The 26,654-nt window shown below is 45.6% G+C and overlaps 1 protein-coding gene across 1 annotated transcript; it reads right to left on the bottom strand.

The window, feature by feature from the left end:
* Positions 1 to 5,840: 5,840 nt before the first annotated feature.
* Positions 5,841 to 7,750, bottom strand: FZD7 (frizzled class receptor 7). Its single transcript, XM_084829977.1, has one exon. The coding sequence runs from the start codon at positions 7,578 to 7,580 to the stop codon at positions 5,841 to 5,843; it is 1,740 nt and encodes a 579-aa protein (XP_084686103.1). The 5' UTR covers positions 7,581 to 7,750.
* Positions 7,751 to 26,654: the final 18,904 nt, after the last annotated feature.

Here is a 26,654-nt window from a genome sequence, read left to right as displayed (position 1 = left end):
TGGAGAGGAAGAAGAGTATATATGCCGCCTTGGGTTCCTTAAAGAGGAAAAGAGGCGGGATATAAATGTAATAAATAAATAAAATTTGTCAGGAGACTGTTTTGCACCACCAAGGATTCCTGTGAGGCAGGAATTCCTGGTGGTGCAAGGCAGTCCATAATCCAGAACACATAGACACATGTGTGATGACGTGGGCTGTGCCCCACAAGCTACTTAGATTGAAGCAAGAGAAGCGAGCCCTGTGGGATATTTTACTTCAAACAGCTGTGCCCTCAAGCAAAAATGCTCTCCCCAGAGAGGCATGCCGGTGCCCGGTGCTCACTCTGATGTCTTTCCAGCACCAGGCAAAGGCCTTCTTCAGGCTTTAAAAAAAATATTTGGATGTTGCTTTTACAGAATGGCTGTTTTTGGCTTACTTGAACATAATCCTTATTTTATGGCCTTTTCAATATTTTATGGTAGGCTATCCTGATAATGCATTTGAAGTGGAGGGTATAAATCTAACAAATGTAACACACACCTAAGAACGCCCTGCACTACCCTGAGCTCACAGGAGGAACGGAAGCATGCAAATGTAATATACATGGATACCAGAGGGAAGGAGATTGCTGGTAGGTACAATTAGATTGGCCTTCCCCAACCTTGGGCCCTTCAGATAAGATGGACAACTTCATCATCCCCAGCCAGCATGGGAGTTGTAGCCCAATACATGTGGAGGACATCAGGTTGGGGAAGGCTGAATTAGATAAAGGTACAACTCTTGCCAATATTTCTGCCTTGCTTGTAAAGACCTGCACTGAACAACCAGTCAGTAACAGGAGCAGAAATATCATGTTTCCATGTTGTCTGTTACTGAGCAAGAATAGTTTTATCACTTCTTTGATAAAATTAGGCTAGTGTATAAAACTGAGTGGAGTTCCAATAAAACAGGATTTTATTACATCAAGATAGCATTAGATGACAAGGATTCTGTGTGTGGCACTTTACAGGAAGGGCCACTGTCACAGGACCTCTATTATCACAAAAAATAATTATTCGAAATGTCAGCTTTAATTAGGTATGCAGCCTAAACCAATGCCTGCTTGCTGAGAAACTAGGCTTATCGAGTTCAGTAGGATTAACAGTGCAATCATATATGTAGATCTATGCCAAGGTATGTTCCATTGTTTGTAATGGGGCCCTTCTCCCAGGGAAGCAGGTATAGGATTTCACTCTTAATGGGGAATGTCCCATTGAACTCAGTGGGAATTAATTCAGGGTAAACACGCTTCAGATTGCGCGGCATTCATAAATGCAGCCTTTGCGAAAGCAAATCCAGAGTGAAATAGATACAAGCAGTTACAGAGGTGATCACAATTGCTCGTTCTTCAGCTTTTACTGAGAAGCTCCTGCAAATAGCCACATTTTAATCCTATGCGCTGTTACTTCCACGCTCAGCCAGGATGTAATAACTTCATCTCTGCATTTCACAGAGAAAGTGGTGGGAAGGAACTGTGCATTCAGCAACTTCCGTAAAGACAAGAGAATAAAGCAAGGAACAAGTGATGAAAGACAGACCACAGTATCCTGAAATTGTTTATGGAGAATTGCTTCCTTTATAAAGACCTCTGTAATGGCAGACAAGCTTCTCCAAAAGGTGACTAGCCCACAATTTAGCCTGAATTGCACAATTGTGTTGGAAGTGTTTAGGCCACACTCTCAGTTCAGGCAGGGTGACATAAGGCCCAACAGACCAGACCTTGCATGAAACTAGCGTGTGTCCCAGAATCCTCTGCAACTTGCAAGATTCTAGCAGCAGACAGAATTGGGTTCTTCAGCAAACAAGTTGGTGCAGAAAGGATTCACTGAAGGGAGACCATTCAGAAGCCAATGATTAAAATGAATGACATTTGTTGCTACAAAAGTGTGCCGTGTTTTGCACCCTCCGCCAAGACAGAAATTTCCATGGAGCCGTGAAGCTCACTTTGGGCCAGTTGCTCTCTCAGCCCAACCAGCCTCACAGAATTGTTTTGAGGATAAAGGAAGGGGAGACACTTCCTTGAGCTCCATGGAAAAGGAGAAGACAAATTCATGGAGGATAAGGCTATCAATGGCTAGTTGTCATGATTGTTATAGATTACCTCCAGTAGCGGAGGCAGCATGCCTATGTACACCAGTTGCTGGGGAACGTGAGTGGGTGCTGCTGTGCTCATGTCCCACTTGTGGGCTTCCCACAGGTGGCTGGCCACTGTGGGAATGGAGAGCAATATCTGATGCTGCTTGCACACTAGCAGGACCCACCATTAGCACAACGGGGATCCTATAGTGATCGGAAACAGGTGAAACACTCGTTTCTGCAACGGGGAAGGGCAGTGGAGCTTTCAGAAGGGAGCTTCACTGACCTGTCCCATTCCGAAAATGAACATTGCCACCTGTTTCTGGGATTACTGTCGCAAGCGCTAGTTCCTGTTGCACAAATGGTGGGTCCCGCTAATGCAACAGAAACGGTGGGCACACAGCAGCAGTATTGGACGCTGCCCAGAATGCTGGACTAGGAAGGCCTTAGAAAGACTGATCCAGCATGGTTGTTCTTCTGGAGGAAAGGCGGGATATAAATGTACTAAATAAATACAAACATAAATAGAAAGGCAGCCATGAAATCCAAGCGTGAAGGAAGTCCTTACTAATTTCAGCACAACCTAATTCCAGGAAGCAGCCTAGGACTGCTGTGCTCTAATCCAGCCTTCCAAATGTGACTGGATTACAAGTCCAGTTACCTTCAGCCAGAGGGGAAGGCTGCTCTAACCATGCCCTCATGGAACCAGGCCATCCTGGAAATCAATCAGACTTCCTTCTGAGTAGATACTGGGGATCAGGCCTGAACACGCTGCATTGCACAGCCCAATCCGATGCATATTTATTCCAAAGTTCCACATAGTTCAACAGTACAGCCTTCACAATGATGCTTTGCTTGAGGCTACTTAGATTTATGAAATGTTTAAGAAATCCGAAGATTGAACAAAATGAGGTTAAAAAGTTATTATAGCGTTAACATCATGTATTGTATTAAAAATCCATTTATTTTTGTGTTCTGTACATAAGAAATGAGTCTTACACAGACCTTTTGAAAATCAAACAAAAAAGTAAGTAAAAACATAAATACATATATATATATATATATATATTCTTACAAAATGTCAGATTTACAAAATATACATACTGCACTTTCAGTTTGTCTTGGGCACATTTTAAAAACTCCCAAATCTCAGAACTAGAGAGATCAAATATACTGCAGAACTGGTGGGATGTTTCTCTCACTGCTTCATCCCTAAACACAACACCTGGCATGCCCCTTTCATGGCATTCCTTCTCCTCACCAATGCTCCTCTGTGAAGAGGTGGTAGGTTTAAAAAAAAAAGAAAAAAAGAACTTGATGTCCATTAAAAAAGGGAAATGATTACAGTCTCAGGAAGGGAAAATAGAAGTGAGGCTTGTTAAAGGCCACAGCTCTCCATTTAGTCTTTTAGGCAAAAACAATGTCAACCCCCTTAAGGTTTACAGAAAGCTAACATTTTCCTCCCCAAAGTAAAAAGAAATTTTAACACGATTTTAAGAGACTGAGGGAAATGGAATCTCTTTTAACATTTCAGAAATTAATATGAAATGCTTCTGAAGTGAAACTTAATTTCCTTTAATCAGTAGCCCTCTTTGTGCTCATATATGATGATGCAGAACACGTTTGCACTTTTATTTTAGAAGTACAAGACTTATATTTAATAAGGTGACTGTTCAAGAAAGAGATGCAGAACACTGTTGTTGTTTTTAAAGGCGTGCACAGCTTAAGAACAAAGCAAACCTGCTGCTGCAGGCTGCCACTGTATACTCATCTGGGAGTTAAGTTCCAATGAACTCAATGAGGCTCACCCCCAAATAGACCTTTGGCACAATCCAGAAAAAAGTCAGTGTAGATTTCCACTGAATAATGCCATCCCACGGACTGAGACATGTAGCCTGATATGCATTCGGAAGTACCACCAAGCGGGTCTTACTTCCCAGTACATCTGCACAGAATTGCAGCCTCAGTCATGATAACCTTTCAGTGGATTGTGTCAAGTATGTAAAATTAAGTCTGCAGTTAGGTGTGCCAAACTTAAACCACTTACTACGGAATAAGCCCCCACTGAACACAACAGCACTTACATCTGAGTAAATATGGACAGGATTATGCTGCAAACCTGGTTGTTTCCACTAGAATGATGACCACAGTCCAGCACAAATGCACTTCAGAAAGCCATTGATTTCAATGGGATTTAAAAGCAGGAAAACAGCATTGGATTATCACCAATGTAGGGCTGGATAGCTAAAATGTATTATTTTTGGGTTGTCAGAAATATTTATTTCCCCCTTTTTACAGTATCAAAACATAAATCAGCTTTCCCCGACCTGATACCCTCCAGTTATGTTGGACTACAACCCCTATCATCCCTAGCCAGCATGGCTATATATAAATCATCAGCAGGGGAAACTACAACCTTGTGGAAAGAAAGGAGATATTATATATGCCTGTTTTACATATTTCATTGCTGGCTGTTTTGTCAGGTGTTCTGAATTAAAACTCCATTTAAAGAGAGAGAGAGAGAGACAGGCTAAGGGGGGGGTGAGTGGGAGTCTCAGATTTCCTGAGTTAAACAGGAGACCTTACTGAGACTTCCTTTCCCTCCTTTTTCATAAAAGGAATGTGGAGCTGCATGAGCTAGCAACCTCGACAAATTCTTTGTTAACTTTCCCCATAAAAACTGATCCCATGCTTATGCTTGGCTGCAGAGAAACACACTTTTGTTTCTCTTTTGTCTCCTGCAACAAAAGGGAAGAGAGTAAAAAGCATTCTACTGAAAATCAACATGTCGCTTCAGGGTCCCATACAGCAGCTCCTCTGATCCACTCCACTCCCCTCCCCACCCCGAACCCCCAGCAAGACACTTTTGCCAAAACAGGATTTAGCCGGAAATAAAAACCAAAGTGGAGGAAACTTTTTCCCTCCACTACAGCCAGAGCCTGTCCATGTATACTGAGAGGTTTAAGCCCCATCGCGTTCAACGTGTCTTACTCCCCAAGATAAGCATGCATAGGCTGTGATCCTATACAGACTTCCCTAGGCATTATGTCCCACTGAACTCAATAGAGCTTACCTCTGAGCAGACATGAATAGGATTGCACTGACAGAGTATCAAAACTTATAGGAAGAATTTACATGGCATCATCGTCTTAGGGGGGGAAAGACCCCCCCACACACACATACTTAGTACCTGCCTGGCTGTGATTAGAAAAACAATGAATTAGGAGTCTGGATATTTCCGTGCGTGTGTGTGTGTGTGTGTGTGTGTGTGAGAGAGAGAGTGAGAGAGTGTGTGTGTGTGAGACCTAATAGAGTTTCAATTTGACACCACTGAACTACATGAATGTGACCACCATTTTGTTAAAAAATGATACATTTGCTTTTCTCCCCTTTCTCCCCCCCCCCCCCGAACTTCCATCCTTGGCACAATTCTAGCATTTCCCTTTGAACAGATACTGCAGCACTTATTAAAAGGGGGGTGGGGAGAAAAGTAAATAAATTCTCACAAGGGGAAGACATTTACTGTCCTGAAGAGCAATCTTAAGAAGGGCACTTATTCTACGCTCTTCAACTTGGCTAGCAAGGAGAACCATGTTCAGAAGGTTCACTGCGTGTCAATGGTTCTCTCTTGGTAAGAAGAAAAGGCAGAGCTTGAAGGAACAGCCATCTTCCTTCCCCACATACACTTTCTGTCAGAGATAGTCTTCCCCACAAAAAGCCAAGGGCGCCCTTGGGGGGATGACCCTCATACTGCAGTCTCCCCTTTGCTCCCTGTGCTAAGTCTGTGGTAAAAGCGCCGCCAGGACTGGAGGGTTTTGCCAGTCCAGATCCAGAAGCCGGTGGTGATGCCCACAATCATGGTCATGAGGTACTTGATCAGGAATACGGTGAAGTCAGGGCTCATGGGGGCAAAGTTGGTGGGGCAAGCGATGGCGTAGCTCTTGCAGCTCTGCAGGAGCCAGGTTTTCTCCCACGTGTCCCGGAAGGCCTGCTCGTAGAAGTAGCATGCCAGGACAATGGTGGCTGGCACCGTGTAGAGGACGCTGAAGACCCCGATCCGCACCATGAGCTTCTCCAGCTTCTCGGTCTTGGTGCCGTCGTGTTTCATGATGGTCCGAATGCGGAAGAGCGACACGAAGCCGGCCAGGAGGAAGGAGGTGCCAATGAAGAGGTAGACGAAGAGTGGGGCCAGGACAAAGCCACGCAGGGCATCCACATTGTAGATGCCTACATAGCAGACGCCGCTGAGGACGTCGCCGTCCACCTGCCCCATGGCCAGGATGGTGATGGTCTTGATGGCGGGCACAGCCCAGGCAGCCAGGTGGAAGTACTGGGAGTTGGCCTCAATGGCCTCATGGCCCCACTTCATGCCGGCTGCCAGGAACCAGGTGAGCGAGAGGATGACCCACCATATGGAGCTGGCCATGCCAAAGAAGTAGAGGATCATGAAGAGGATGGTGCAGCCTTCTTTCTTGGTGCCCTGCACCACGGTGCGGTAGCCGTCCTCAGAGAAGCGCTCCACGCACACCACCTTGTCCTCCAGCAAGAAGCCCGCCACATAGGCCACGGCCACCATGAAGTAGCAGCCTGAGAGGAAGATGATGGGCCGCTCCGGGTAGCTGAAGCGCCTCATGTCCACCAGGTAGGTCAGGACAGTGAAGAGAGTGGAGGCGCAGCAGAGCACCGACCAGATGCCCACCAGGAGGCGGGCAAAGCGGACCTCGGCCTCCTTGAAGTACATCAGCCCGTTGGGCAAGTCCGGCTCGCACGGGGCCCCACAGTCCCGCTCGCCCAGGAAGCGGTAGCCCAGGTAGGGGGGCACTTTGAGCTGGCGGGGGCAAGAGAAAGCATAGCTGGCGGGAGGCAGCGGGTGCGAGGGGGGCTCGGGCAGGCGGGCGGTGGGGTAGGCCGTGGCACCGCCGGGCCGCCCGGTGCCCCCTGCCCCCGCCGCCCCTCCCCCGGAGGTGTCCGAGGTGTTCTGGCCCACGCAGATCTCGCCCGCGCCGTGCACGGGGAAGTTCTCGCAGCGGAGGCGCTCGGGCCACTGGAAGCCGAACTTGTTCATGAGGGCCTCGCAGCCCTGGCGCGCGCGCTCGCACAGGGAGCGGCAGGGCGGGATGGCCTGCTCCAGGACCGTGCAGACGGGCGCGTACATGGAGCACAGGAAGAAGCGCAGCTCGGGCGAGCACTGCACCTTCACCAGCGGGTAGAACTGGTGCACCTCCAGCCCGGCGTCCTCCTGGTTGGTGTGGCCCAGCAGGTTGGGCAGGATGGTCTGGTTGTAGGCGATGTCCGTGCACAGCGGGATGGAGATGGGCTGGCAGAAGCCGTGGTCCGGCACCGAGATGCCCTTCTCGCCGTGGTAGGGCTGGGCCGCGCCGCCCGACGGCAGCCCCCACAGCACGCCCAGCAAGACCGCCAGCAGGCCCGAGCAAGCCGGGGCGCGCCGCCTCCTCCTCCTCGCCGCCGCCGCTCCCCGGCCCATGATCCGGCGCAGCAGGCGGCTAGGGAAACGAAACGGGCGCGCACACACGACGACGGCCGAGGGGACGGCGGGCGAGGGAGGTCTTCACAGCCCGGAGGCGCGTTCCTCCAAAGGCATCGGGAGCGAGGAAGGCGGGAGCGACGGGGGCGGAGGGGCGCTGAAGGGCGAGCCGCGGAAGGGGTCACACACGGCAGCGGCACGGCTGCCTCTGCTCTCCCGGCCGCCTGCTCTCGGGTGGGGGAGGCGAAAGGGGGCGGATCGCTCGCTCAGCCGGCTCTCTCTCGCGCGTTGGTCGCTCTCCGAGGGCTGGGGAATAATCCTCCTCCCGAGTGGCGAGCCCAACTGCGACCGCAGGGCTCCCCCGAGCGTGACCCGCTTCTTCCCTCTCTCTCTCTCTCACACACACACACGCACCCTGCTTGATCCGGAGTCCGTCCAATCGCAGCCGGGCGAGCCTCTCTTCTGGCGGCCGCGGGATCGGAGGAGGTTGGGGGTGGGAAAAAAAGTTTCCTGGGGGCGGAGAATCAGCAGCCAAACGAAATCCTTCGCCGAGTCCCTTCGTGGTAACTTCACCGGCTCCACTTCCCCGCCTGGCTGCTCAGCTCCTTGCAGCCTGGGATTGAGGCGAAGAGTTACAGGGACTGTTAGGAATTCTCCCACTGGATCCTGTGTGTTTTAATCGAGGGGCTTTAAATGTATTCCCCCCATCCAGTTCACTGCGTATTCTCCTCTCCTTCGTCCGCGCTGATTCCACCCGTCCTTTACGCTCCAGACCCGATTTAAAAGGCAGCCAAAATATCCCGCTGGCGCCCCTACACTTGGCAGGTACAGCCCGTCTCCTTTCCGGCGGCTATGCAAGGGACCCGAAAGAACGCGCGCTATCAAGGGGGGAAAGCGAAAAGACCAAGGCGAAAAAGGACACATATATGTCTTGAGTATTCCACTGGGCTCCGCCCCTTTGCCCCTTCCTCATTCACAAACCAAACAGTGGGCGGGCCCTAGAATCCCAGCTCCTGCCAATTGCACGGTCTGTTGTCTCCACAACTCTGTGTGGGATTGGATGGAATGATAAAAGACTCTAAGGGGAAGGGAGGAATGTGGGCGGGGTCTGTAAATGGTGGGATTCCTTCTGCTGAAAAGTTGAAAGAAACTTTCTCTCCGACTGTTGAACGGAGGGGAGGGCAGGCCGAGAGCGAGCGAGCACCCAGGACAAGGTTGGATCAGATCGGATTTACCCATGCTCGAAGTTATCCTCTTTCTTCCCGAAATGAATTTTCCACAAACACCAACCAGTGCCACATTCCCCTGGCATAACGCCTTGTAAGATCGGAGGGATACATTCAGGGTGGTCTAAAACAGCATTCTGTGATTCCTATTTAACTCCTCCCGGTTAAATGAATGAGATCCCCTCCCCCAAGTAAATATGTTTAAGACTGGGGTGTTAAAAATAATAGTATACACTTTGAGCATGTCAATAAAAAGGAGTACACTGCAGAGTAAATAGATTAAGGCTTGAAGTTGTTTTATTTTTACAAATTGGATTTTAATCCTTTCATAACTGCCTGGAGAGCGATTATTCTTTGAAAATAAATTAATGTGTGGTATAGACCTGTGCTCCAATCTCATAACCACCTATTTTCGAGTAGCCCCATTCAAATAAGTGGAAAAACAGTTGTGAAAATACTGATGTGAAAAGTCTCATTCTTTTGTTAGATGTTTTACATACTAGAAATGTTATTTATAGTTTTAATTTTTGTGACCTGCCCAGAGATCTTCAGCTATTGGGTGGTATAGAAATAAATAAATATTTTACAGACTGTGGACTATACAAACCACTAAAGCCCAAGCCACTCTCTCTGTATATGGGAATTTGATTTAGTAGCTTCAGAATAGTACAGAAGGTTTAAATCAAAATGCTCTGGTTTCTGGCCTGGGCTCATAGTTTTCAGTAGGAATACATGATTTGCAGAATGTAGCCAGAATTATTTGGAAGGGGGTAGTTTTGTTGTTGTTTTTAATACATTTTGTGCTGAGGCCATTTCTCCTCTTAATTTCACCTTAAACAGGGAGTAAAGAACTGTGGGGAAACTTTCTCCTGACATCTAAGCCTTGGGGGAGGGGGGAGTAGAGCCCACTTAAGGTTGAAGCAGACGGAATTAGAACAAGTACCTATGGCTGCGAGAGCTGGACCATAAGGAAGGCTGAGTGAAGGAAGATAGATGCCTTTGAACTGTGGTGCTGGAGGAAAATTCTGAGAGTGCCTTGGACTGCAAGAAGATCAAACCAGTCCATCCTCCAGGAAATAAAGCCAGACTGCTCACTTGAGGGAAGGATATTAAAGGCAAAACTGAAGTACTTTGGCCATATAATGAGAAGACAGGATACCCTGGAGAAGATGCTGATGCTAGGGAAAGTGGAAGGCAAAAGGAAGAGGGGCCAACCAAGGGCAAGGTGGATGGATGATATTCTGGAGGTGATGGACTCGACCTTGGGGGAGCTGGGGGTGGCGACAACCGACAGGAAGCTCTGGCGTGGGCTGATCCATGAAGTCACGAAGAGTCGAAAGCAACTGACCGAATAAACAACAACAAACCATAAACCTAAGCACATTTACTCAGAAATAAATCCCAGGGATTTATTCCACAACAGGAATAAATTTAGGCTGCAATCCTTTACTCACTTACCTGGGAGTAAGCCCCATTGAACTCAATGGGACTTACTTTTGAGTAGATAGGGATTATTTTGTTAATCTCAAATAGGCCTGTCTGGCCCAGCGCAGCCAAACAGGCAGTGGACTAGGATGACAGAATTTTAAGGACTCCAGAGCAATGCAGCATCTTTTCCCTTGTCCCATACAAGTGGGACATTCCCTATACTGCATTCACTTCTATTGGAAAGGACTGCCATCAGGAAAACCCTTGGAGGGTTTCCAAGGGTTGGAATATGTCTATCATATATAACAAAATGCAGGGAACAAATCACCCAGGAAGCAAAATAGCAACAGCCCTTGAAAAGTGTACATGGGTTGGGTTGGGTTTGGTTTTAAAGCTGCAGCCCTAACTATATTTCCTGAGGCAGAGTTAAGGAACAACTCCCCTTGAATTCAGTAGAGCTTATGAGCCGGCATGTTTAAGACAGGGTAATTTTGGAGATCTAAAGATCTTCATAGGTTTGCCCTTTTACAGTCTGCACATGGCTACTTTATTTATCCCAGTGCAAATATGATCCTCCTCCTCTCCATTTTATCCTCTCAACAACTCTGTTGTTATTTTTTTTATCACATTTATATCCCACCTTTATCCCCTCATCCAAGGGACCCAAGGTGGCTTACATAGTTCCTCCTCTTCTCCATTTTATCCACACAACAACCCTGTGAGGTAGGTTAGGCTGAGAGTCAGGGACTGGTCCAAAGTCACCTAGTGAGCTTCATGGCTGAGTGGGGACTAGTACCCTGGTCTCCCAAGTCCCAGTCGAACTGTCTAACCACTACACCACACTGCCACTCTGGCTAGAGGCACTCTGGTTATGGAGTGTGGATGTAAGCAAAATATGCTTGTTGGTGCCAACGTGAGTGTGCTTTGGGAACTTCATTTTTATGTGCTCACATCCTCACCACCACCACTTTGTACCCAGCAAAGTGGCTTCAGTCACAGTGTAGTTTCTTGGTCAAAAGAGCAGGGAAAGAATCAGCATTTAGAACAGCCTTCTTTCTCCAGATGTTTTGGATCACAACTGCCAGCATTCCTGACCATTGACTGTGCTGGCTGGGGCTGATGGGAGTTGAAGTCCAAAACATCTGTAGAGCTCCAGCTTGGGGAATGCTGATTTAAAGTAACATATACAACCAGAAGACAATATGCTGTATATTCAAATAGATACCAGCTTAACCTGGGCCACTAAAACTACCCTCCGCAATAGCAACAGAAAGGGTTTCTATGAAATGATCAGTCTTGGGCTTTCATAAGCCTTCTGGAAAAGGACGTTATGTCTCAGGATACCTCTGTGCTAGGTACCAAGCGGTCCAGGATATCTTAACGGCATGGTATTGTTAAGAAGTGGTCTCAGACACTCTGCCATGTTTTCAGTTTGATGGTTCTTTGTCCAAGAACCCCAAAGCAATGTTTTTTAGCTTCACAACAACGCTGTGAAGTAAGCTAGGCTAAAAAATTGTGACTCGCCTGTGGGTGCTCAGCAAACTTCATAGCAGAAACAAACTCAACCATCTGGATACCACACCTTACACCTGTATCAGTGTTCATAAGGCTTTGAGAAATTCTGTCATTATATGTGCATATGAACCTACCTAATGTTTAAGATGGACATCTCAGATTCTAATTTCTGGTCTCCCTTTACATCAGACTTGTTTGATGATTACCAGAGACAGGGCCTTTTTGCAGCACCACCCAGACTGTGGAATTCCCTCCCTAGAGTAATTCTGCAACCTCCATCTCTTAAGTGTGCTATGAAAACATTTTGATTCAGGAATGCTTTTTATGGTTACTATTCTAATCTGAAAATATTGATTGGCATTTAGAAATCATTTTCACGATGCTGTTTTTGCACACATACTACCTTTCACACTTTCTAAAAGGCAGCATATACTGTAAGTCGATGGAATAAATACATAAATCAGTATGTTGCACTAGCTGAGAACATATGCTTCAATATTATTATTTTTAAGTCTGGGGTAAGGGGTAGCATCAATGCAGGAGATTTTCATGGAAAGAGTAACAAAAGAGTTACAAAAGTGTTGCAGTCTTACCACCCACACAGTTCTATTTTTGCATGTGCCCAGCTGACATGTCGCAATGTATTTTTTAATATGGCAGGATTTGACTTGTTTCTGGGTTGATTTTGGAGAGAAATCAGTCTTGTCCTTCATTTGGAATTGCAAAACTCTGAGACTGAACCTTTGTCTGTGGTTGAGCAGGGTTATTTTCCTTTCTCAAAACATTTTTTTTCTTGTAGCCACGTAGAGCTTAGTCATGTGCAGATATTTTACAAGTGTTACCGCCAGTGACATATCAGTGGTGAGGTCTTGAACGGGAACCATTGTGTTTAACTTCATTAAATCCATGTTAGTGTTTGCTTCAGCTTAAGAAGGGTTGGGTTTAACACAGAATGTTTGTCATCCATGCCTGCATAGACTCCTTATCTTTACTGCAGCTTTGCATTTCTCTTAAAATATTCAAATGCTTTCTTAATGCTGTAATATTTGTTTGGAAAGGGATGATTTTTAAACAACGCCCTGAGGGTCAGATCCCTTTGTTTTTTCAGGGCTTCAGCAATTACACTCCTTTTAATTTTAATTTTATTTATTTTATTTACTACATTTATATCCCACCTTTTTTCCTCTTGAAGGAACCCAAGGCAGAGTACATAATCCTCCTCTTCTCTATCCTCACAACAACAACCCTGTGAGGTAGGTTGGGCTGAGAGTCTGTGACTGGTCCAAAGTCACCCAGTGAGCTTCACGGCTGAGTGGGGACTAGAACCCGGATCTCCTGACTCCCAGTCCAACACTTTAGCCACTACACCACACTGGCTTTTAAATGAGTTTTAGCAGAATTCTTAAAAGATTTTCAGCTAGCTTGACAAGTAAGAGAAAACAGATGGTTTGATTAGAACATTCTTACAACTTTATGTAGGCTGCAGTCTTATACACACTTATCTAGGTGTAAGCTTCACTGAACTGCACACAGGAGACTATACTGTTTTACCGCTGATTAATTTTGTATTGTGTGCTTTATTTTTATATTTTATCATTGTTCTGATGCTGTTTATGTTGGCTGCAACAAGAAAAATATAAGTCTAATATATACAAGTCTTGTATGTATTATCCTATACATATTTACACAGAAGTAAACCTTGTGATGTTTTGGCTTTACCTCTGAGATAGTGTGCATAGGACTTCAGTTTTATAGCACGATCTTTAGCATGTATTCTTGGAAGTAAGTCCCAATGGATTAGTGGTATTCATGTAAGTGTGCATAAGATTGCTGTTTGTGTATTTATACAATGCTTGTCCTAAGTGTTCAAAGTGCTTCATATAATGTTCTCAGCAATTGTTGCAACAATCTTGTTAAGCAGGGCATTATAATTCCTGGCATTAACTGATGCATTACCCACGTGTTTGATGTGAGGCTGAGAGAATAAGGTTACTTTGAAACTCCGAGAAGAAAAGAAGAAATTGCGAATCTTGATGAGTTCAAGAAAAGTTGTAAAAGTTCACCATTGATGGGGAACACAGGATGTTTTTCTCCCCAGGAAAGCTCACTTTTTTTTCTCACTAGGGACTTCTGCTTGAAAGACAGAGCTGGTTTGTATTCTGGATGCTCCAGTTGGCCATCATATTAGGTACTGGTCAGAAAAGAATGTCCTGTGTCAGACAGGCTGTTGATTCTGGAGAGTTTTCACCTTCTATCTTTCCTTCCAGTTACTTTGTCACATAACTTGTTTGTGGCACAGTTTGAGCTATCTTGGGTAGGCTTTCCTTGGCCTCCAGTTAAATCTTCATGTTTTTGAATGGCCTCCTCTTCCAGTTTGGTTTTTGTTGTTCAGTCGTTCAGTCATGTCCGACTCTTCGTGACCCCATGGACCATAGCACACCAGGCCTTCCTGTCCTGCACTCTCTCCCGGAGCGTGCTCAAGTCCATATTCATTGCATCAGTGATGCTATCTAGCCATCTCATCCTCTGCCGTCCCCTTCTCCTTTTGCCTTCAGTCTTTCCCAGCAACAGGGTCTTTTCCAGAGAGTTTTCTCTTCGCATTAGGTGGCCAAAATATTTGAGCTTCAGCTTCAGTATCTGTCCTTCCAATGAGCACTCAGGGTTGATTTCCTTTAGGATGGACTGATTTGACCTCCTTGCAGTCCAGGGGACTCGTAAGAGTCTTCTCCAGCACCACAGTTCAAAAGCATCAGTTCTTCGGCACTTAGCCTTCCTTCCAGTTTGGTACCTTTTAATAAACACGACTGATATCCTTGGCAATGGCAAATCCTTCATTAATTGGAGAGGGTGTGAGATGGGAGAACCATTCCTGCTCCATCCAACTAATTTGTTTTCCTTACCTGTGTCTGTGACTGACATGATCAAGAGGGAAAACAGCAGCTACATGGACATACCCCACTCAGCAACAGATTTATAAGTCCCAGCTGAGTGTTTGGGGCATCAAGAAATAATTCGTGGGTTGTGGTCCCTGAAGCACCCCTCAAGCCAGATTACACAAAGTGGTACATCTCTCTCTCTCTCTCTCTCTCAAACAGTGTTAAAGAACAACAAAACTTTGCAATGATGGATCAAGCAAGGCACATCAAACAGAATATAATTAGGGTGACTAGAAACATAACATAGTGGCTAGCATTTTTCTTATTAAAATTACAGTTCTATACATAGGCTTCAACAAAAATGGACCAAATATCCAAATAACTAGCCATTTGAAGGTGCCACCCTGGAGAATGTCCTGAGAGAACATATGCTGGAACCAGCCCTGGGATAAGTGGTCCACTGCAAGGGGCTGCATCTTAGGCCATTGCAGAAAAGGAGTTCTGAGGACACGTTCCTACAGTACTCTGAAAATTCAGATGAGTGAGAAATGTCCCCTGCCCAACCCACTTTTTTCTTCTTTTTTCTTCTTCTTTAGATTTATAATAACTGAACAACTCAAAAGTATAAATAAATGTAAAGGTATGAATACTCTGGTGTGTGTGTGTGTGTATACACACACATATATATATGTACCAGTGGACATTCCTCATTAATAAAACTCATGCCCAACTGCCCTGCATGTTGACCCTAAAAGTGAAGATTTCTTTTGAGATTAATTCTAAAATATCCACTCTCCCTTTCAGATGCTACACTACACTTGATCATAGCCAAACGGCTGAGAGGCGATCTTTCAGATGCTGATATGAAAGAAACATTTGAAAACTGTGTTTTAGGTGTGGGAATACTATTGGAAGCAGTGTTTTGAGGAGCTCAAAGATACATATACTCCATGTGACACTAGTTTAGTGTGGTGGCTAAGCATCTGACCTGTAAACCAGCTCAAATCTTGTATCTGCCTTGAACTCCATAGCTGGCCTTAGCCAAACCGTTATCTCTCAGCTTCAGCCTCCATCTGCAACATAGGTATAATAATACTGACCTACCTTACAGCATCGTTGCAAGGGTTGGTAAGCTATTAAGAGCCAGTGTGGTGTAGCGGTTAATTAGAGCATCTTTCTCCAACCTGGGTCCCTCTAGATGTTTTGAACTACAACTCCCATGACCCCCAGCATTTATGGCCAATAGACATGGATTATGGGAGTTGTCGCTCGAAACATGGGGAAGTCTGGGTTAAATTGCAGGACAAGGACTGGGAAGACACAGGGTTGAATCTCATTCAGCCATGAAGCACTTTGGGTGGCGCTGGGCCAATCATGATCTCTCCGCCTAACCTCACAGGGTTGTTGTGAAGGTAAAATGGGTGGGAGGACTATATATGCTGCTTTGTGCTTCTTGGAGAAAAGGTGGGATATGAATTTTTTAAAATATGCATGTTTAGTGGTTTGAATCCTCCGAAATACTACAAAATGCTGAGTAGTATTACTGAGTGTTTATAGATGTTTGGACCAGTAAACTGAAACACCATATCTATTGTATGTAAAATCTCAAAACCAGAGGTTTTTAATCCTGTTTGAATCACATTACTTTCTGTAGGAAAGTCAAGCCAGGGTCCAACAGTCACACTGCTAGCCCTCAGGTGATGCCTTGAGATTATCTACTTCAGGAGGATTTCCAGTCATCAGTGGCTTTTAAAATAACAAAGGCCTTTTTATTTCCTGGTTTCTCCTGCATGCAAAGTCTTGTAGGCTGTTGCTGTGATCACCCCGGTTTATGGCTGTACTTAAAGCTCCAAACCTTTCTCTCTCCTCAGATTTATCTTTCTCTCTCCTCAGATTTATCTGAAATTTATCCGTAATGGGTTTACATTGAGCTAAACCTCCACCTCTCTTATCTAGTGGCCTGCCAATACTTCTGGAGTCACGTCCCTTCATATAGGGGTGGCATCAAAAAGTACAAAGCAAACCTCGTGTGACTCTCTGGGTGTCACCATGGTCATTTTAGAAGTGTGAGCATATCACTGGCCTTGTCTATCAGTGTCCCTGGCTTGGAGATATTACATGGGGCTATAATGTTTGAGATCACCCTGTTATTGCACTTTGAGACAGGAGTAAACAGGGCCCATTGTTTGAATTCTCTAACTTTAGGGGGAGCATTGATACTTCATAGGTGGAAAGATAACAAAGGTCAGCTTCCCTGTCCCCCCTTCAGTAAGACCAAACATGGTAAACTGGTTGACAGAGATCATATGGGGAGGACATGGGAGACAAAAGGAAAGCTGTGTGCTGCTCTGAAGGGTGCCATTCTACACAGCGAGGGAGCTATATACACTGGCTGCGTTGTGAATTACTTAAAATGATGGCTGGCCTGGGAAGGAATCTGCCAAGAGACTGGGGCATGGGGAGCTCTCTCTCCCTCTCTCTCTCTCTCTCTGTGTGTGTATAGTGGAAAAGACTCTGCTCGGAATGCTTAGTTGAGGGTATTGTTGTAAATGCATGACACAAAACTATCCCACAGTAGCTGGAAGAGGGATGGCATGACTGATAGAGGGTTTCTGTCTCAGTATTCTAGAAATTAAGCGGGAGGGAATTAATCTGGATCATTGGCACTAAGAATCGAAGCAAGAATCTTTTGCAGCAGGGGTGCACAACCCCAGGCTCAGGGCTCCACCCCTTTCCCCCTGACCATTGATCATTTGGGGAGTTTCCTGGCTTTTCTCAGTCTGCCCCTCCTAAGGCTTAGTCACTGGCAGTGAGAGCTTGAAGCTCAAATTTGCTGGTATGTCAGTATGTGAACCGAGAACTACCAGAAGTACAAGCTGGGTTTCGAAGAGGCAGAGGAACTAGAGAGCAAATCGCCAACATTCGCTGGATCAGGGAGAAAGCAAGAGAATTCCAGAAAAACGTCTATTTCTGCTTCATTGACTATGCTAAAGCCGTTGATTGTGTGGATCACAACAAACTGTGGCAAATTCTTAAAGAGATGGGAGTACCAGACCACCTTACCTGTCTCCTGAGAAACCTGTACGAGGGTCAAGAGGCAACAGTAAGAACCGGAACCGGAACAACCGAGTGGTTCAAAATTGGGAAAGGAGTACGCCAAGGCTGCATATTGTCACCCTGCTTATTTAACTTATATGCAGAGTACATCATGAGAAACACCGGGTTGGATGAATCACAGGTCAGAATTAAGATTGCCAGGAGAATTATCAACAACCTCAGATACGCAGATGATACCACCCTAATGGCAGAAAGTGAAGAGGATCTCAAGAGCCTCTTGTTGAGGGTGAAAGAGGAGAGTGCAAAAGCTGGTTTGAAACTCAACATTCAAAAAACTAAGATCATGGCATCTGGCCCCATCACTTCCTGGCATATGGAAGGGGAAGAAATGGAAGCAGTGACAGATTTTATTTTCTTAGGCTCCAAGATCACTGCATACGATGACTGTAGCCATGAAATTAAAAGATGCTTGCTCCTTGGGAGGAAAGCTATGGCAAACCTAGACAGCATAGTAAGAAGCAGAGACATCACCTTGCCAACAAAGGTTCATATAATCAAAGCTATGGTTTTCCCAGTAGTAACGTATGGCTGTGAGAGCTGGACTATAAGGAAGGCTGAGCGCCGAAGAATGGATGCTTTCGAACTGTGGTGCTGGAGAAGACTTTTACGAGTCCCCTGGACTGCAAGGAGGTCAAATCAGTCCATCCTAAAGGAAATCAACCCTAAGTGCTCATTGGAAGGACAGATACTGAAGCTGAAGCTCAAATATTTTGGCCACCTAATGCGAAGAGAAAACTCTCTGGAAAAGACCCTGATGCTAGGAAAGATTGAAGGCAAAAGGAGAAGGGGACAGCAGAGGATGAGATGGCTAGATAGCATCACCGATGCAATGAATATGAACCTGAGCACACTCCGGGAGAGAGTGGAGGACAGGAAGGCCTGGCGTGCTATGGTCCACGGCGTCACGAACAGTCGGACACGACTTAACGACTGAACAACAACAACTGGGATTTGGGCCACACCCACCATTGGAATGCAGCCCCTGTGAGCTGGAAGAGGTTGGACACCCCTTACCTGTTTTACCTGTGGTGAACAGGGCCAGCCCAATACATTTTGCTGCCTGAGGCAAAAACCGATTGCACACAAACCGACCAACCTGGCAGCTAAATCCTATTTCAACACTGGTGATGAGATGACCTCCTCCGCTGCAGTTTAGCCTAATTTTAGGGAGCGCTGGACAGGCCACATGGCACATACACCTCTGTCCTCCAGAGTCGGTTCTCCCACCACCAGCATTTGCTGCATGAAGCATCTACCTCACTCTTCGGGCTGGCTACAAGAAAGTGCTTGTCTCCGAACATATGGGCTGCCTTTACATTAAAGAAAAAACCTGCAGTCTGCCCACTGTGGAGTCTATCCATGTTTACAGCAAGCTGTCAGACAATGACCATGTGATTGCTGAGAAGTTTTTAATTTCCAAGGTTCCATAGAGCTCAATGAAACAGCGCCATCTACTGGCTGTTTTAATAGCATAACAATCCGACTTAAATAGTTCACTATTTCCGGATCTTTTTGAGATGGCATAACCAGGAAATACCTCTGGATGTGCCCTGGAAGTTGATGACGTCATGAAAAGGACCCGCAAACTTCCATGAGCAATCTCAATAGGAGGATAAAAGCTCTGTGTGAAGAAGCCCACGATTAGCTCCAGCTTAAAATTAAAAGATATAACATGGATTTTGTTTGTTTGTTTGTTTATTTATTTAAAGTATTTCTGCCCCACTCTTAATCCAAAAAAGCTCCCAGAGAGGATTAAAACTATCAGCAGTAAGGCAGTCCCTGCCCTCAGGTTTACAATGACACACAAGGAAAAAATGCTGGGGAGGGAGAAGGAATAAAGTAAGTTTTGGCACCAGCGGTTAAAGTTATGGTTCTCATCCTTTCATCCAGCTGGGATGGAAAAATTTAGGTAGCTTAAATGGCTGTCACCAGGTGATATTGAGGGAGGGCCCAAGGCAGCTGGTATCTCAGCAGAAGTGATAGAATAGCTTTGTTTTTCTTCTTTACCTCTGCTCTGCAGCTTGATTTAGAAAATTACAGGGAAAGCCCACATGGATACAAAAGTCTCCCCACTGAAGAAGTTCACCCTCAACATACAAAGGCCGGTGAGGCCAGTGAGAGGGGGCAGGATCTCAGAGCTGGTGTGCTCATCCTTGCTCTCCCCCCTTACATGTTCATGATATCTGAAAGTGGAACACCTGAATGGGGAAATGGGAACCAAATCTCTAGGATGACAGGCCTTCAAAGACTCCTTGTTCTTCACAGACTGATACTCCAGCTCTGTGGGGAGGTTTCGCTGGGGGGACGGGACAGCAGCAGGAGGGGTTAGGTAAGTCTGAAAAGTACTTTAGCCCAACAAAACTAAGGCCATCCGTTTGATAAAGTGTTGCAAGCATCAAATGCTAATCTTCCTCTGGGGTTGGTGGAAAATTTGGTTGATCAATACCCAGTTGAGGTTGGTGGCCAACCTTTCAGTGGGGCAGTGAATTCACTCTGGGTTTCAGTCAGAACTTGTCAAAAGTCTAAGGAGGTATCCAAAGTGCTGAACCCATTTTGGAGATCGCTTTCAGCACTTTAGAGAGCTCCTTTAGAATTCTGAGTGGTTCAGACTGAAACCCCAAACAGAGTTACAGCCCCACTGACATAGGAGCCACCAGCCTCCACTGTCAATACCTTGGTGAACGAATTACAGTCATGTCCTCCACTCCTTTTCCACTAAAGAGGTCAGGTTGGCTTGCATAGGCTTCACAGGCAGCGGTGCACTTTGGTGGGACCAACCTGCTCAGTTTCAGCAGTCGAACTGCATCTTGCACCTGTGCCGGACCTGGTGATGTGCTCCATCCATGGGCCAAATGATGGCAAGTGGGAGGCTGGTGGCTCTGATTTCAGTGGGGCTGTGGATCCATTCTGGGTTTCAGTCAGAACCAGCCAGAACTCCAAAGGAGCTGTCCAAGGTGCTGAACCTGTTTTGGGGATAAGTAGCCACACTTTCTCGTGGGCAGTGACAAATGCAGCCAGGGGGTTGTATCCAACTCCATTCTTCCCCTTCCCCTCTGCAGCCTCTCCCCCAGATCTGCTCTGGAGGTTTGGGGGGTCCTCTGGAGCAGATTTGGGGGGCACATGGGGGCTGCATGTGGGTGGAGGGGATGGGAAAGTCCTGTCACGCAAGTAGAATTCCGCTTGCACAAGGGTTGGCTCCAGCCCATGATTTCTCTTACCCTGTTTCTTTCCTCTCCTTCATCTTCTGCAGCGTTCTTTTCATGCAGTTCAGACTTCTAACACTGGGTGTAATAGGATAGAGCCAAACTTAGGTATTTTAGGCATCACTGATTCGGATGTCAGAATTAAGCACAGGCCTTAAAGATACCCCGTTCAGCTAAATTTTCCTCTTGTGGCCACATGGTTCCAGCACAGTCAGCCACCCGCCCTGCTGAAGTTGCAAGGAATGTTTAAGGCCAGTCCAGGGAGCAAGATGTTCACATGGGGAAATCCAGATAATGGCACCACCATGGTGGAACGTGGGTAGAAAGGTGGGGGCCCAGGGAAGCAGAGGCTCGTGTGTTGTGCATTTGAGGGGACAGGGTGTCCAGGTGGGTTACACGTTAAGTATTAATTCAGAATAAACTGGCAAATTTTTTTGCTGCAAATGATTTGTGTGTTTGTTTTATTGCATTTTTAAACCATGCCAAATAACTACAGTTTTCTAGGCAGTGTACAAATTAAAAACATAAAATAGAAAGCAACAATAAATCAATGATAATAAAACGAGTCAGATAAAAATAGGATAAAAACAGCACCAAAACATGGTAAAACAAGGGGTAAAACAGTGCAAAGGTCTAGTGTTTTATGTTTTTTTTAGCTGTTTCAATTGTTTTTAATTTTTTTTTTTTTATGCTGTACTTTTCTATACAGTCAGTAAAAACAAGACCTGGAGCTGACTGTGGCTCAGATCATGAGCTTCTTGTTGCAAAATTCCGGCTTAAATTGAAGAACGTAGCGAAAACCACTAAACCATTCAGGTATGACCTAAATCATATCCCTTATGAATATACAGTGGAGGTGAGGAATAGATTTCAGGGATTAGACCTGATAGACAGAGTGCCTGAGGAACTATGGACGGAGGTCCGTAACATTGTTCAGGAGGCAGCAACTCAATCCATCCCAAAGAAAAAGAAATGCAAGAAAGCCAAGTGGCTGTCTGAGGAGGCTTTACAAGTAGCTCACGAAAGAAGGGAAGCGAAAAGCAAGGGAGAAAGGGGAAGATACATCCAACTGAATGCAGAGTTCCAGAGAATAGCAAGGAGAGACAAGAAGGCCTTCTTAAATGAACAATGCAAAGAAATCGAGGAAAACAACAGAATGGGAAAGACTAGAGATCTCTTCAAGAAAATCGGAGATATCAAGGGAACGTTTTGTGCAAAGATGGGCATGATAAAGGACAAAGAAGGCAGGGACCTAACAGATGCAGATGAGATTAAGAAGAGGTGGAAAGAATACACAGAAGAACTATACAGGAAAGATCTGAATGTCCCTGATAGCCATGATAGTGCGGTCACTGAACTTGAGCCGGACATCCTAGAGAGTGAAGTCAAGTGGGCCTTAGGAAGCATTACTAACAACAAAGCTAGTGGAGATGACAGTCTTCCAGCTGAGCTATTTAAAATCCTAAAAGATGATGCTGTTAAAGTGCTGCACTCAATATGCCAACAAATTTGGAACACTCAACAGTGGCCACAAGACTGGAAAAGGTCAGTTTACATTCCAATTCCAAAGAAGGGCAACGCCAAAGAGTGTTCACACTACCGCACAATTGCGCTCATTTCACATGCCAGCAAGGTGATGCTCAAAATCCTACAAGCTAGGCTTCAGCAGTATGCGAACCGAGAACTACCGGAAGTACAAGCTGGGTTTCGAAGAGGCAGAGGAACTAGAGATCAAATCACCAACATTCGCTGCATCATGGAGAAAGCAAGAGAATTCCAGAAAAACGTCTATTTCTGCTTCATTGACTACGCTAAAGCCTTTGATTGTGTGGATCACAACAAACTGTGGCAAATTCTTAAAGTGATGGGAGTACCAGACCACCTTACCTGTCTCCTGAGAAACCTGTACGAGGGTCAAGAAGCAACAGTAAGAACCAGACATGGAACAACCGAGTGGTTCAAAATTGGGAAAGGAGTACGACAAGGCTGCATATTGTCACCCTGCTTATTTAACTTATATGCAGAATACATCATGCGAAACGCCGGGTTGGATGAATCAGAGGTCAGAATTAAGATTGCTGGGAGAATTATCAACAACCTCAGATATGCAGACGATACCACCCTAATGGCAGAAAGCGAAGAGGATTTCAAGAGCCTCTTGTTGAGGGTGAAAGAGGAGAGTGCAAAAGCTGGTTTGAAACTCAACATTAAGAAAACGAAGATCATGGCATCTGGCCCTATCACTTCCTGGCATATAGAAGGGGAAGAAATGGAAGCAGTGACAGATTTTACTTTCTTGGGCTCCAAGATCACCGCAGACAGTGACTGTAGCCATGAAATTAAAAGACGCTTGCTCCTTGGGAGGAAAGCTATGGCAAACCTAGACAGCATAGTAAGAAGCAGAGACATCACCTTGCCGACAAAGGTCCGTCTAATCAAAGCTATGGTTTTCCCAGTAGTAATGTATGGCTGTGAGAGCTGGACTATAAGGAAGGCTGAGCACCGAAGAATTGATGCTTTCGAACTGTGGTGCTGGAGAAGACTCTTACGAGTCCCCTGGACTGCAAGGAGGTCAAATCAGTCCATCCTAAAGGAAATCAACCCTGAGTGCTCATTGGAAGGACAGATACTGAAGCTGAAGCTCAAATATTTTGGCCACCTAATGCGAAGAGAAAACTCTCTGGAAAAGACCCTGATGCTGGGAAAGACTGAAGGCAAAAGGAGAAGGGGACGGCAGAGGATGAGATGGCTAGATAGCATCACGGATGCAATGAATATGAACTTGAGACCGCTCCGGGAGAGAGCGCAGGACAGGAAGGCCTGGCGTGCTATGGTCCATGGGGTCACGAAGAGTCAGACACGACTGAACAACAACATGCTGTACTTTTATCTTGTGAATTGTTGTGAACTGCCCAGAGAGCTTTGGCTATTGGGCGTATAGAAAATAAATAAATATAGTAGTGCTAAAAACAGTTTCTAAAATGCCTGGGGAAATAAAAAAAGGTCTTTACCTGGTGCCGGAAAAACCATAAGGTAGGTGCCAGGCGAGTTTCTCTGGGGAGAGCGTTCCATAGACAGGGTGCCACCGCTGAAAAGGGCCTCTCTTGTAGCCACCTGACATTGGGCGGGGGCACTTGGAGAAGGGCCACAGATGCCCTTAGGGTCTGGATAGGTAAATGATTGTAATTGTTCCAAAATACATATAGCATAATGCCTTTATTGGGCTAACTCAAAGATCACAAAAAATGTGCAAGCTTTTGAGATCTCCAGATCTCTTCATCAGGCAAGAAGTTACTAAAAACAGGTTGGCTGGTGGGGTTTGTGGGGGAGATAGGAGGTGAGGGGAAAGCCTGACTGGATGTTGAAGTTAGGATGTCTGCATAGTTGGGGTCCTTTTTCCCCTTTTCCTCTTATTCCCCCCAGCCAACCTGTTTTTTGTAACATCTTGCTTGATGAAGAGATGTTGAGAGCTTGCACATTTTTTGTGATCTTTGGGTTGGCCTAATAAAGGTATTACACTATATGGATTTTGGACTTTTTCTTATGGCTAACACGGCTGCCTTTGTTTATTGTAATTTGTATAGCCTTTAGCTATTGAGGGAGTGGGAGAGAGAGAAAGAGAGAGAGACTGAACTCGCTATGACTTCCGCTTGGAGGCTGTTCTCTCACCTAAGAGATTCTTGTTTGGACCTTTTCACTGGCATTTGAAGATATATTTTATCAATGCTCAATTAAAATTCAGAGGCAATTCAAGGAAGAACATACAATCTGCTGAAATACTTGGGGCTCTTAAAGGAAAGGAGCTGTTATTTGATATGGTATTTTCCAGGTGCCTTTGAAAGGGCCTAAGGAATTCGTTAGCTTATGTTTACAAAATCTCTCCTCAACCGCCCCCCCCCCCCCCGCTAAAGAATTGCTTGGATTTCCATGGATGTCTACAGTTTCACAGTTTGGGGGCAAGACGAGGGGGGTGCATGGTGGTGGTGGTGGTGGGGATAAACGTCTTAAAGAGACTGTATTTCAAAATCTTACCTTAAAAAAAAAACAAGTAGCTTTAAAGTGCTTTGATTTCCCATTTCCTGGCTGACTGGAAAGTTTTGTAGAAAAGCATGTAGCTTTTGCTCTGGGAAGTTTGCAGTTTAGTTTCACTATTTAACTATTTGCTACCAAAGAAACAATACACTCTTTTAACGAGAGGCGCTCCTCTTAAGGTAGATTGTTTTTTCTACCTTACAGTGCGATCCTATGCACATCCATGGGGAAGTAACTGTAACTGGGTTCAGTGGGTCTTACTCCCAGGTAAGTGTAAATCAGATTGCAGCCTTAATGAAGATCTGTTGCTTTACTCTATATAGGATTGACGCGTGACCCGTTTCTGATATACCAGGAATAGGCAACTTGTGGCCCTCCAGACGTTTTGGCCTAGAACTCCCATCGGCCGTAGCCAGCATACCCAGTAGTGAGGGATCATGGGAGTTGTAAGCCAAAACATCTGGAGAGCCACAAGTTGCCCACCTCTGCATGAATAGCTAATGCATTCTCCAAATGCCGATCCTTATGTAGGCAAAACAGCTCCATTCACGCACATGTACTCAGAAGTAAGCACTTCACATGTGTTATCTAATTGTAATCCTCACAACAACCCTGTAAAGTAAGTCAGTATTATCACACACACATACACAGACACCCCATTTTGTGACTGGGGGGGACTGAGGCTGAGAGAGAATGGCTTGCCTAAGACACCCTTCCCCCCCATGAGTGGGTAGGGGGAGATTCGCATGGGGAACGTCCTAATTTCTAGCATAGTCTCTTAGCCACTCCCTTACACCATCTCTTGATCCACAACTAAATATTGCTGAAAGGTCTTTTCTGCCTACATACCTGTATTAATCAACACACCATAATAGCCTTTCTGCTCCAGCTTCTGAAGGAGGATGTGTTAGTAAGCTGACCACAATGATTTTATGTTAGTTAAAAAATAAATGTTTAATAGTAGGTCTAATCTGATCATGGCATCCATCTCCCATTCCAAGATTTAACTCGAAGACGGGAGAGAGGCACTGAAACCTGAAAGATCAATAGCGCATCCATCCGTGTGCACAACAAACATGTTAGAATGCATCCCCCCACCCTGGAAAAAGGACATTCAAACAGGAGCAGTGTTTTAGGAGTGTCAGGTACCAAAAATGAGGGCGTATCCCCGATAAATCAGGACATCTGGAGTATATGCAATTGGCTGCGGAGAGTCTTCAAAGTAAGCAGGCTGAACTAAACATTGACTATGGTCTCCTTCTGGCAACTATATTTTTCTTGAATTTCCTATTTTGTTCATGGGGAAACTGGGTCAAACCACATGTTAATTGCGTTGTGTATAGCTGACGATTATTTTCTTCTTTGTTTTACCCTAGGAGCTGGGAGCCTCGTTCAGCCCAAGGGCCAAATTCCATTTCGGAGAAGCTTGCAGGGGCCGCATTCCAGTGGTGGGTGGGTGTCAAGGCCAAAAGGACAGGGCTAAAATCCAAAAATGCAAGCATATTGTTGCTTAAGGATCTTCCTGCCAATAACTAAGCTCTCAGGAGAGGCTTTCAGCCTTTTAGAACAGGGAAAACACTGCAAAAACACTGGGAAACCACCAAGTGATAGGTGGTTATGGGGAAAGGGGTGTGGCTGGGAGAAGGGGGCATGGCCATCTGGGGAACCCTGCATTAG

This window comes from Heloderma suspectum, chromosome 1, assembly GCF_057233095.1.
Source record: "Heloderma suspectum isolate Gila_16-S chromosome 1, 16-S_ref, whole genome shotgun sequence".
Classification (NCBI taxonomy): domain Eukaryota; kingdom Metazoa; phylum Chordata; class Lepidosauria; order Squamata; family Helodermatidae; genus Heloderma; species Heloderma suspectum.
This window is presented reverse-complemented; position numbering and strand designations above follow the sequence as displayed.

Excerpts from the sequence above, each read along its gene's own strand:
- FZD7 (XM_084829977.1), bottom strand. The coding sequence starts at position 7,580 with ATGGGCCGGGGAGCGGCGGCGGCGAGGAGGAGGAGGCGGCGCGCCCCG.